Genomic DNA, 12,037 nt, shown 5'->3' on the forward strand with positions numbered 1-12,037 from the left:
ACTGTCACGTGTTCTGCAGCACAGCAAATATAAATAAAGCCACACAATCCAGAAACAATAAATGATCATAAACATGTAACTTTATTTGTAGTCTTTGATGAACACTGACTTTTGCTGCTAACTTCATATAAATTACCTGTTAGCATCCTGATGAGAAGATTTTGCAGTATATAACTTTTTTTTTTACTTTCAGATATCAGTTTGTCCAAAGACATGTTTGTAGTTCTGTTTCAATTATGACATTTCCCCCAAAGTTACACTAAGAACACTGAAAAGCAAAATCCTGTTAAACGTAAAACATTTAAAGTGTTACAGGAATTTTAAGAAATACTTTAGATTCTGAAATGATTACAAATTAAAAGAGATTACTACATTATTATGTGGTGTTTTTATGAGCCTGTTATTCACACAGAGGTGAGAGACCACTGTGACAGTTAAACACACAGAAAAGGGCAACAAGCAAAATAAACCAACTAATAAATAAATAAATAGATATGCAAATATAAAAACTTAAATATTGGAATGAGAAGCGTTTAAAATAGAAATTAATGAAAAAAGTTTGGTGCTTTGTATTTCTGAGCCTCTTTATTAATCAGTTGAACAAACTGTTCTGATTAAAAATGAAACTTTTGCTGATTTCAAACGTAGATTTGTCACCAACATTTTTCAACTTAGAAATGGTAAAATGGTAAATGGCCTGTATTTATATAGCGCCTCACTAGTCCCTAAGGACCCCAAAGCACTTTACATATCCAGTCATCCACCCATTCACGCACACATTCACACACTGGTGTGAATGTGTGGCTGTGGTTACATTGTAAGCTACAATGTAACCACAGCCACCCTGGGGCGCACTGACAGAGGCGAGGCTGCCGGACACTGGCGCCACCAGGCCCTCTGACCACCACCAGTAGGCAACAGGTGAAGTGTCTTGCCCAAGGACACAACGACCGAGACTGACCAAGCCGGGGCTCGAACCGGCAACCTTCCAATTACAAGGCGAACTCCCAACTCTTGAGCCACGATCGCCCTAGAAAAGCAAATTGTAGATGTTACTTCAGGTTCATCAAATTTTTAAACTAATAATAAATCATTAATTATGAGTATCTGACAAATAAACGGCTGAGTGATAGCCCTGGTTCTTTTATGCTGCACTTGAAACAGTTATTCACAATAATAGGCTCGTGTTGCATCTCCTGCATAAAACATGAGTGAGTAGGAGAAGGACACTGTAATTACTTCAATGCATAATAAAGCACCTCTTAGCTGACTTCATCATATCGCATATTTTCGGTCGGCTCTGGGCTCAGATAGCAGTAAAGTTTGTGATGTCACCACTCAGCAGGAAACCAGGGCATCATCTCTTTCATCCCTGATCCTGCTTTCCTCCGGTCACACCGCTGACTCCTCCCCACAAGTCTGGATGCACCCAAACACACCCTCATACAATTTCCAAGCATCCTGGCAGTCTGGGCACAAAGGGTCGCGACACACTGAGAGGCACAAGCTGTTGCGGTTAATCAGAGACAGCGCTCACACTGAGAAGACAAAGCAAGAGGAGGAAGGCAGGGTAGTTTTTGCACTGCACAGGTCAGCTGCAGGTCCTCAGCTCCAGAGAGCTTATGTATGATGCTTTTGGCTGACAAACAGAATTCATCTGAGGAAGGTAACATCTCTTTAAAACCTTTTTATTTAGAAGATGTCAATAACCTGTAAAGTTTTTAAGAAATTATAACAGTATATATAAATGACATGTTTATAATATTGCGAGAGTTTATTGGACTAATTATTGTGTGAATAGACCTTTTTTTCAGCAGTAGTGTTTTCATAGCAAAACCCACCAAGCTCTACATCGTGTGTCAGTGATTTCCTGACATTTCATAAAAGTACATCTGTATTTCCTCTTGCAGAAATGAGCTTGGGGGCAGCGTGTATTTTCTTGCGGGGAGGGAAAAACATTGTAAGTATAAGCTGCAGGAATTTAATTATTGTTTTGATGGATTTTGTGCTGGAAAATGCTATTGTGATTGTGATTATGTGATTGTGATAACTGCTGCATTCATAAGTAGTTAGAAAGCACCGTGTTTCTTCTTAATGTTCATATTATACTGAAGTTAAGCAATTATTATTTCTTTGTGCAGACAAGACAGCTGGCTGATGATGAGATTGATGGTAATATTTTTTGTTTTCTCATTTTTATGACTATGTCATTGTTTTTTACCTACATTTGTACACTTTGCACATTTCATTTTTTGATTAGATTTTTTTACTTTAAACCTCTGCAGAGTTGCGCGATGCATTCAATGAGTTTGATAAAGACAAGGACGGGCTGATCAGCTGTAAGGACCTGGGCAACCTGATGAGGACAATGGGTTATATGCCCACTGAGATGGAGCTGATCGAGCTGAGTCAAAATATCAACATGAACCGTGAGTCCTTAAAAAAAGTGTTTGTTTAAAAGTTGAATTCGTTGAGGAATCCCATAGTTAGCGGCTGTTTTCATTGCTTTAATCTAGATTTGATGAGAGACAGAAAAGCCCACAGACATGTCAAACTTTTTTTCCCCCTCTAGTCGGTGGCAGAGTCGACTTTGACGACTTTGTGGAGTTGATGGCCCCGAAACTGCTGGCAGAGACGTCTGGAATGATCGGTATGAAGGAGCTGAAAGACGCCTTCAAAGAGGTGAGAGTAAAGAGCTTTTTCTGAAACTTTCCAGCCACCTGCGTTCTAGACTGCCAGATGGCAATCATTATCATCACAGCTGTGATTAAAAGCTGCTCTCTGCTGTTTGCTGCCTCTTGTTAGTTTGACATGGACGGAGATGGAGAGATCACAACGGAGGAGCTGCGATCAGCCATGATGAAGCTGATGGGACAGCACATGAGCCGGAGAGAAATCGATGCCATAGTGAAAGAGGCCGATGACAACGGGGATGGCACAGTAGATTTTGAAGGTACAGACTGTCTTTCGCCTACATCAGTAAAGAGTAACAGTGCAGTGAAGTGAAGCAACTGATCCACGTCTTCTTCTCCTTTGCAGAATTTGTCAGAATGATGTCCCGTCAATGACAGTCGAGGACAAGGCCAGTCAGGAACATTCATTTACACCTCTGCAAACACGCACTAACACTGATGCTGTTCTTTTCTGGGCTTGCAAATGTTAAAATTAGATGCTCAAAACAAGCAATATCAGACTGATCTCAGAGCAGATTTTATAGCTATGCAAAGAATTACAATTTGTAATGATTTTTCAAGCATAAGAGTGCTAAAAAAACAAACTCTGTTGTTATGTTTCATCATATATACCAGGGATGTCAAACTCATTTAGTTCACTTTGATCCTAGTGGGCAGTGGAAAGAAGTCTAAGTATATATTTAATCACTGAAATATCTTAATATAAGAAAAAGAAGTCCAAGTATGTCTCAGTTTTTCCACATGATAAAGAAATAATGCTGTAGTAAATAAAAGAAACCCTTAGCATAGGCTTAGATTGTGAGAAATAACTGTGTAAGATTACAGAAAAAAATCAGAAATTTCATGTTACTTCACACCTTTTTTGTGGACTTATTGTGAAAAACTGAAACTTCTATTTCTTCATCAGCAGGAAAAAAATCCAAAACTTAACAATACATTAAAAGTCCAAAAATGTATGCATATCTTCCAAAGGCATCTCGTGGACCAGATTGTAGTCTTTGCCAGGCCCACTCTGGCCCCTGGGCCTCATGTTTGACAACCCTGATATAGACTGTATACAGTGGATGTTTGTTGAAATGAAATTGTTTTTATATTTGTATTGTTATTAAATTATTCTTACCATTTAAACAATGTTACAACAAAGCAGGATGTAAAGTTAAGTCACTACTGTACTGTACATTATTAACCTGAGCTGGTTGTATTAGGTAATCTGTAACTAACTTCCAACAAGTGAAGCAGTAACATGGATCTGCCTTTTCTTTGGCAAAGCACAAAATAAAACATCTGATCTGAACATCTGAAAAGGATTCAGGAGTATCTGTGGAACAAGAAAGAAATGTGTCTGCCTGAAAGGAACCCACAGACTCATTTAAGCGTAGACCATATTGTCCTTGTGACTTCTTGCATTCCAGTAATGTGCAGTCATTTCACTCCAGAAAGAAGTGATTTAAAGATGAAAAAGTTTAGGGAGTCTGCTCTACTAGGATTGAGTAAAAACTCTGGAAGGACAATAAGAAACTGTGTCACTGAAATGAGGCAGAAATGTGGGATTTTGTGACTGATGCATAACAGATTTAAAGGTATTAAGAGCAAAAAAAACCTCCCCCAAAACAAAAAAAGAGGTTCATGTCTCAGAATGTGTCCTTTTAGAGAGACAGTCTGAGCCATTATTTGAGGTTAATACTCTCTGTAAGTTGGGAACTTCACGGAAATATGGACATAAAACACAGAGAGGAGCTTAAAAGTATTAAAGAGTATTATAACCCCATATCCATTAAAAAAAGAAAGGAAAAGAAAGGCTGAGTGAAATTTGAGGCACGTGAACACTTTCTTTTTTTTTCCTTTTTTTTACCTGTGGACTGTGGACTGCAGTTGGTGATCAGTAATTGTGTCATACCGATCCACAGTGTGCACGGCTGGGATTAAATATTGGGGCTGAATTCAGGGATGTGCCACGGGACACGCTGTACTGTCACATTCGGGGAACACCAGCCAGGCAGATGTTGCTGCACGACAAACTGGGCACAGCATCAAACAGACAGACAGATGGGGCTTGAGGACTTATGCTGCCAATGAACAAAAGTGAACCTAATTACTAAACACACATCTGTGAATGGTGCTCCACAGAGAGAGTGTTCGCTCTGCTGGTATGCTTAATGGATAAGTAACAAAATATCTGATCTTTTATTGCTATTATTATTATTACTTTTATTTTGAAATGATTGTTCTTTTATGTGGATTGGGACTCAGACACTGAAACAAAAAAAGCGACAAGATTTCACTGCTATTAATGGCACACTAATGTAAGTGAGGGTGTTTAAAGAGGAGAGTGGGGGGCACATTTAACCTCACGTATGTAGTGCCAAGCGAGGGTTGATGAGTCCAGAGGAAGAATCCGATGATGTAATGCTCACTGGCTGGCCTTTGCCCTGATCCTTCCTGATCCCTCTAACATCCAGCATCAACCTTTATTGCATAAATCCTCAGTAATCTCTCTTGGTTGCTCTCAGACTCAACTCTGATGTAGCCTCTATACCCAATGACTTCTTCTCAGCCAGACACATTAAAAAAAAAACAACCCTTACCATTTTAACCTATTGCACTGATAGTCCCTTCCCCAGGCAGATTTCATTTGGTTAGCTTTAATCTTTCTGAGAAGAGTCGGATGCACTGCGGGGTATCTGCTGCTGGAGCACCTGCCCTGTGGGAGTAAATACAGCTTTTTAAAGTCATCCAGTTGTTGCTTGCTCACATTAATCTGTGAATTTGTTTTGTAACATTGAGTACAGACAATATTGCATAACACCAGCGCTATAAACACCAGAAAGCTCGTTGTTGAAAAACACTAAGCCGAACTGTAACGACTTGAGAAATATTGTTTTTCTTAACTGATTCTTTGGGATGCTCAAATCCCAAAGATTTGGGATTTGAATAATTAAATAACAATGAAATGTTGTTATTTCATTATTTCACTGCTACAAATACTTCTACAAATCTGTTGCTATTTGCACTACCTTAATGGAAAAAGAAAGGACTGAGTGGGACAGGAGAAGTGAGTGATGAGGGAATTCTGCGCGTCTCAGTCTTACTGATGTGCGACCTGTAATAAAGAGATCAGTAAGCTGCTTCACCTTCAGCTAATGAACTTCCTTTTGGCCTTTGTTTGAAAAATGTGCACAAGTTGTGTTCCTTTAAATGAATACTGTAGCTAAACAGTGAGCCACTTGTGAATCTTTCAATGCGTCTGTTGTTTTCTTAGTCTTTGGTGGCCAGCGTCATATTTTTTATGCTGAAGCGTACTGGGACACCACAGCTGATTTCCTTAAGACCGTCTTAAGGAAATCACCTTCTGTCCTCTCAGTGTTGAGGAAACTTGTCAGCATAAAGGACACGGCCTCTAATCTTGCATCAGAGTCACACCAGAGCGCCTTCAGGTGTAGACCAATAAGACCTGGGGGTGAACTAAAGATGACACAGGAGGTCATTTCTATCAGCATCCAACAATCTCTGCAGCACTGAAACCAATTATAGAAGAGATGTACACAAATGCCAAACAGAGGACAATAAAAAGGGGAGTAAAACGTACACCAGTCACTCTTTCCCACAAAATCCAAACCAAACCAAATATATAACCACATTTTCCTAAGCTGGAGTTCAACAAAGTCTTGATAATACTGTTTATTTTATTCATCGATGCAGATTCCTGAATATTAAAACCACCTTTCTCCAAATTTTATGAAGGATATGTGAAACTTTGAAAAGTAAAAAAAAAAAAAAAAAAGAACATTTACAAAGCTCTGTTTCTATTTTTTATTATTATTTATTTATTTCATTTGGGCTGAATTAATATCACTTGTAATTATGTTAATATCATTCATTGTTATTCTCTATTTTCCTCTTTGTATTGTTGCACATGCGCTCAGTCCTTTCTATATTTAAGTCGTAGTTTCTGTGTCGATGGCTCGATGGCTAGTTTTTGGGTGATAAATAAAAAAGAAGAAGAAAGTAACCATATATGTTAAATAAAACTTACTTTATAATACTTACTATAAGTAATTTATACTACTTAGTTTATAAGTTATATGTATATGTCCTCATGGTCAAGACGAAAGACATAACTTGACCCCATAAATAAACAAACAAACAAATAAATAAATAAATAAAGTTAAAAAAAAAATTGTTGCGGACGGAAGCCGAAAAGGGACATCTTGCCAGTTCTGCAGTAAGTACAGCCTCTGCCACTACACCAGAATATATTTAGCTAAAAACTGAAAACCATATTGTTATTAGTTTTCATCCGTCAGAAACAAGCGACTTGTTGAGTCGTGCATATATTTACATGCTGGTGTGTTGACGTTAAAGGACGGTTTACTGTGGCAGCTAATGGCAGCTAACTAGCTCTGCTGTTAGCTGCACGCTTGGCAGTTGTCACAACTCAAAGCTGCTGGTTTTAAGTCTATAAATAAGGTTTATAATAATCATAAAGTGCAGGTATGTGGCTTTTAGTAAATGATTTGCTCTGGACTAAAAAAAATGTACGCTTAAGAGTTGTAGCCGTCTGTTTGCATTTGTTGCTAACTGTTCTGATTAGTGTTTAACTTTGGATGGAGTCTTTAAGCGAGGCAGAAACAACATGTGTATCCATGTGGAAATGGACAGGTTGAAATGCGTATAAAACCATACAAAACCGATCACTGGATTAAGTTAGTAGTTAATTTTCCTTTTAAAAATGTCAGACATTAAGTGCATGTGAGATCTGAAGGTGTCAGTGTGAGCAGCACAGGCTGGGACTGAGAATAGACTCAGCATAGACAGGACATCTAATAATTTGAAGAGGAAATCAGTAGAATCCTCATGGCCTACCTGTGGAGGTATAGAGATTACAAAGAGGGACACAGAGGGATAAAGATGACACCATGAAGACATGAGAAAAAGTTTTTGAAGCTAGATTAAGAAGAACACTGTGTGATAGTGAAGCTGCCAGGAGCAGAGGTACATATGTAAAGGTAGATATATTAGACAAAAAATATAGAAGATGCAGCTGCCAGGCAGTAGGAGAAGAGGAAGACCACGGAGAAGATTTGTAGATGTAGTGAAGGAGGTCATGTAGATGAGGATTTTAGAGATAGGGTGAGATGGAGGTAGATGATCCACTGTGGTGAACGCCTAAAGTGGACAGTGGAACGAAGAAGAAGATAGCTCAGCAGTTGTTAGTTTCAGTCTTGTACAAAAATCTGCAGTCACATATAAATGTCTAACATTTATGATTATTTAGTTATTTCTTTTTGTCCACACAGATCTCCCCTGATGTTAACTGGATGTAGAAATCTCTCTTGGACATTTTTCTCGCTCACCAGTAGAAGGCTTTGGACTAGACAGAGTTTTAAGTCCCGAGCTGCTCAGTGCTCTTCAGCCTTTTCATCCGTCCTTCATTCTCTTCCTTCATCTACCCACAGTCATCACATCCTGCCTAGCAGACAAAGCTCAGCTCGCCTTCCTCCGTCTGTTAATTTCTCCTCAGCTCATTCGTCCGGTCTGATGGAATTAAAGGAAGTTCTGCAGGTTTTGGAGCAGCTTGCTCCGCTGTCGCTTGCCGAGTCTTGGGATAATGTCGGCTTGCTGGTGGAGCCGAGCAAACCTCGTCCCGTTAAGACCATTCTGCTATCCAACGACCTCACAGATGCCGTCATGGAGGAAGCAGTGGCTGTGAGCTGCGATCTCATTATTTCGTATCACCCGCCGTTGTTTCGGCCAATCAAGCGTCTGGTTCAGAAAGACTGGAAGCAGCGGCTGGCTGTGCGGGCCGTGGAGGCCGGCATAGCGGTCTTTTCCCCTCACACTTCATGGGATTGCGTGAAAGGAGGCGTGAACGACTGGCTGGTTGGAGGACTTGGTGAGAAGTCTCTCTGAATGTAAAATGTGATGCTCGCACTTAAATCATTAGATATGAACATGATGCTTATTCACTGACCTTCATTTCATCCCCACTGCTTTTTTTCTTTGTCGCATCAGGCAGCGGTCAGGTGTCGGTGTTGAGTCAGGTTCTCGGCGCCGCCTCCCATAGTCACAAACTGGAATTCACGGTCAGAAGCGCAGAGGAACTAAACATGATCATGGAGGAGCTGAAGGCTTGTGACGGTGGAACGACCCTACAGCATTCAGGCAGCAGGTTGTGTTCAGACATCACCGATTAGCAACAAGCTTTAAATTCAAGGACCATTTTGGTAGTTTTGTCATATCTGTGTTACTTTTAAATAGTACTTACTGCAGGCGCTTTTAAATAAAATGTATTATTATTATTATTATTTTGATTTATTTCTTCCAAACACACATTATTGTAATTTGCGTTTAGCTTTAATCAAAGCTGGAAATCACCCGCAGACACTTGAAGCCATCACAGGTAATCCAAAGCTGCTTTTGGACTGTAACTATTACCAAAGATTTGTTTCAGTTTGCATTCGGACCACTTACAGAAACTTCAAATGTATATATTATACATTTGAAGTTTCTGAGGGGTTGAAAGTAAGGCTGTGTTTAGCCCCTTTTCCCAACTAAGACCAAAATGTCATTATTATAGTAAACATCAGGTAGTATGGCACTACGAGTATGGATGCTTGAAGGCCTTAAAATAATTGGATATTCTATCACTGAAAGCATATTTCTAAGGCTGTAGAAACTGTAGAGGACGGATACTTTATCTACAGTTTCTCATGCATAAAGCACATAATATCCTTTTAAAACTAAGTCGGGTGAATAATTTTACACATACTAAAGTTTGAATATGGAAAAAAAGAAAAATGAACAACATTTTGATCCAACTTTAGTGTGATTTTTTTTTTCCCCCTATATAAGACACCATATTCAAAATCGAAATCTTTTTTTCTTGTTTTAGAAATAATAATATATCCAAACTTAATGATGGATTTCTCTTCTTCCTCCTTGCATATATTTGCAGATTTTTCTTTGTTTTTTTTTCCTCTTCTTTTTAAGCCTTGCTTTAACAGCTGTTGTTTGCGTGGCTAATGCTTTACTGATGTTAATGTCACCTTTGTTTAGTGGTCGTTCGATTTATGTGTTTGACACTCACACCCGGACCAATCACAGTACACTTACATCACTCAAAGTGCCTTTTAAGTTGGGAAAGAAGCTTTTCTGTAGTTGTAAATCATGGATTAAACATGGAAAGAGTCTGAAAGAACCTCAGCACAGTCAGAAACCAATGTTTTCAAAATTCATGTCTCAGTTATCGCGACATGACAGTTATGTAATGGATGTAAATAGTACACTTGATGTTATTAAGTCTTTTGTTTCTTTGTACTGGTAAATAACAGTTTGTGTCTCTTCATATTAGACCAGACAGCAGTGGTATCCATGTCAGCGTAACCTGTTGTGACTCAGCGCTGACCCCGAGTGTCCAGGCTCTGTTAGGACACGGCACTCCCAGCCAGTCTCTCACCATCGTAAAGTTAGAAAAGGTGCGGGCAGTTACAGGAATCTGAAGAAAAAGTTCCTGACTATTGTTATGATTAACTTGTTCTGTTCGTATTAGTAACACTTCATCTTTTCTTTAGCCCCCTCTCCTGGGCCACGGCCAAGGCCGATGCAGCGTTTTGGACCAGCCAGTGACTGTCGGAGCAGCTGTCCAAAAACTGAAGTCTCACCTGGGTTTGAGTCACCTCCGTTTGGCTCTGGGCTGGGGGCAGACGCCGGGTGAGAGACGAGTGGACACACACAAATCTGTCACTAAATTAGAATAGTTCAATTATAACACGCTCAAATTTAATTTCTACCACGGGTTCAGTAAGGGTAGAAACATCAATGGACGTTCAAGAATTTCCATCCATTAGCTCTGCACTCTTTTTTTTCTTATATTAAGTGGGATTAAACGTGTAGTTCAATATCATTACACTGACAGAAAGGGCAGTTTCGCTCGTTCGGTCCACTTAAGATCAAAGTGGGCTGCATGTGGCCCATGATGTCAAATTAGTTGGACATCCCTGCAGTAGAAGGTCATGGAGGACATGAGTTCATAAACACTGGTACGGAGGCAGAGTTCACTCTGGTCAGTTTGGGAGTCTTTCACAGTCGTTTACGCTCACATGCACAGAAAATTTAAATTCACTGATAATCTGAATGAGCAGAACAACAAGCTGGAGCACCCAGAGGAACAGAGAGAGCATGCAAACTCCACACAGAAAGAAGAAAAGTCATGTCCCTGTTCTGTTTTTTTTTTTCTTCCTTCCCCAGAGTCCTCTGTGTGCACTGTGGCTGTATGTGCTGGGTCAGGGGCCTCAGTACTGAATGGAGTCAAGGCGGACCTCTATGTCACAGGTAACAAACATTTAATTTTATTAGTTTAAATAATACTAAAACGTCTTCATATCACAACGCTTGCAGACATAATTATGCCCCCTTTTTCAGGGGAGATGTCCCACCATGAAGTGCTGGATGCTGTGGCAAAAGGAACCAGCGTGATCCTCAGTGACCACAGCAACAGCGAGCGGGGTTACTTGGCTGTGTTCAGGGAGAGACTAGCCGTGCGCCTGCCCGATAGCGTAACAGTGGTCCTGTCGAAGGCTGACAGAGACCCTCTGGAGGTCGTTTGACTGACTCTTGATTGGAAGTTACAGTAGTTTTTCTGAAAGATGACTTTTTACTACAGATATGTGTGACATTTTGGCAACCCTGCCATGCAGGCTCTTTACGTAAGGCTATCCACTGGCTGTGCCTTGAAAATATTGTTAAATGTTGTTGTATTTATCATGTCTCTCTGGAAGGGTCTTAATAAAATGGGCTGTGGTTGATCAAAATGTGCTGTTGGCGTGTGGAATAAGACAAAATATCATCAGCTAACAGATGCAGTGCGAGTCGAAGATAATCTGTAATCTTAATGCATGCAGATCCTACATGCAGACGACACATCGTGTGTTTTAATCCCGATGATGTGACCTTTGCTTCCATGCCGAGAGGAATTTCAGCATCCGCAAGTTTTTTTTTTCCTAAAATGAATAGTTTCTGCTTCCTGCACAGAGAGAAGGTAATCCTCATCAGATTAAAGTGTTTGCTGTTGCTGTATAAACGTGGATATTGGACCCCACCTGCTCCACAGGAGACATCAGCACCAGCCTGAGCCAGCTATGAAGATTCAAAGCTGCAATACAAGGATTTTTTTTTTAAATGTATCTCATAACTTGTGAAAGATAAATGAAAGTGACAGGTTCTTCTCAACAAGATGACCTTTTAACCTCTGAACAAACATGGATGGAAATCAAACGATTTAGCACATACATGTCAAAGAGCAGGCCTTTGGTATTGCTTCAGTGCACGTACTCCTGCCCCACTGC

At 39.9% G+C, this 12,037-nt stretch overlaps 2 protein-coding genes across 4 annotated transcripts; both read left to right on the top strand.

Annotated features, from left to right (window-relative positions):
• Nucleotides 1–1,406: 1,406 nt before the first annotated feature.
• Nucleotides 1,407–3,997, top strand: cabp5a (calcium binding protein 5a). The gene is made up of 7 exons (XM_085170546.1): nt 1,407–1,666; nt 1,911–1,960; nt 2,142–2,172; nt 2,286–2,429; nt 2,573–2,682; nt 2,806–2,953; nt 3,040–3,997. The coding sequence occupies exons 1-7, from the start codon at nt 1,627–1,629 to the stop codon at nt 3,066–3,068; spliced, it is 552 nt and encodes a 183-aa protein (XP_085026672.1). The 5' UTR covers nt 1,407–1,626; the 3' UTR covers nt 3,069–3,997.
• A 2,529-nt stretch (nt 3,998–6,526) lies between these two features.
• Nucleotides 6,527–11,503, top strand: nif3l1 (NIF3 NGG1 interacting factor 3-like 1 (S. cerevisiae)). 3 transcript variants are annotated; one of them, XM_085170544.1, is made up of 7 exons: nt 6,527–6,915; nt 7,991–8,586; nt 8,706–8,862; nt 10,045–10,168; nt 10,265–10,403; nt 10,941–11,024; nt 11,115–11,503. In XM_085170544.1, the coding sequence occupies exons 2-7, from the start codon at nt 8,001–8,003 to the stop codon at nt 11,297–11,299; spliced, it is 1,275 nt and encodes a 424-aa protein (XP_085026670.1). In that variant the 5' UTR covers nt 6,527–6,915; nt 7,991–8,000; the 3' UTR covers nt 11,300–11,503. The 3 variants fall into 3 exon arrangements, with proteins under 3 accessions (XP_085026670.1, XP_085026669.1, XP_085026671.1); XM_085170543.1 differs by having other exon boundaries at nt 6,898–7,007; nt 7,989–8,586; XM_085170545.1 differs by lacking the exon at nt 6,527–6,915 and adding an exon at nt 7,027–7,184.
• Nucleotides 11,504–12,037: the final 534 nt, after the last annotated feature.

Source organism: Neolamprologus multifasciatus, chromosome 8 (genome assembly GCF_963576455.1).
Source record: "Neolamprologus multifasciatus chromosome 8, fNeoMul1.2, whole genome shotgun sequence".
NCBI classification, from domain to species: Eukaryota; Metazoa; Chordata; class Actinopteri; order Cichliformes; family Cichlidae; genus Neolamprologus; species Neolamprologus multifasciatus.

What these genes read in the sequence shown, in the direction of transcription:
- cabp5a (XM_085170546.1), top strand. Translation starts at nt 1,627, where the DNA reads ATGATGCTTTTGGCTGACAAACAGAATTCATCTGAGGAAG. An exon ending in TCAAAATATCAACATGAACC is followed by an intron (nt 2,430 to 2,572) that starts GTGAGTCCTTAA and finishes TTCCCCCTCTAG; the next exon opens with TCGGTGGCAGAGTCGACTTT. An exon ending in TGGCACAGTAGATTTTGAAG is followed by an intron (nt 2,954 to 3,039) that starts GTACAGACTGTC and finishes TCTCCTTTGCAG; the next exon opens with AATTTGTCAGAATGATGTCC.
- nif3l1 (XM_085170544.1), top strand. Translation starts at nt 8,001, where the DNA reads ATGTTAACTGGATGTAGAAATCTCTCTTGGACATTTTTCTCGCTCACC. An exon ending in CCATCGTAAAGTTAGAAAAG is followed by an intron (nt 10,169 to 10,264) that starts GTGCGGGCAGTT and finishes TCTTTTCTTTAG; the next exon opens with CCCCCTCTCCTGGGCCACGG. An exon ending in GGCGGACCTCTATGTCACAG is followed by an intron (nt 11,025 to 11,114) that starts GTAACAAACATT and finishes CCCCTTTTTCAG; the next exon opens with GGGAGATGTCCCACCATGAA.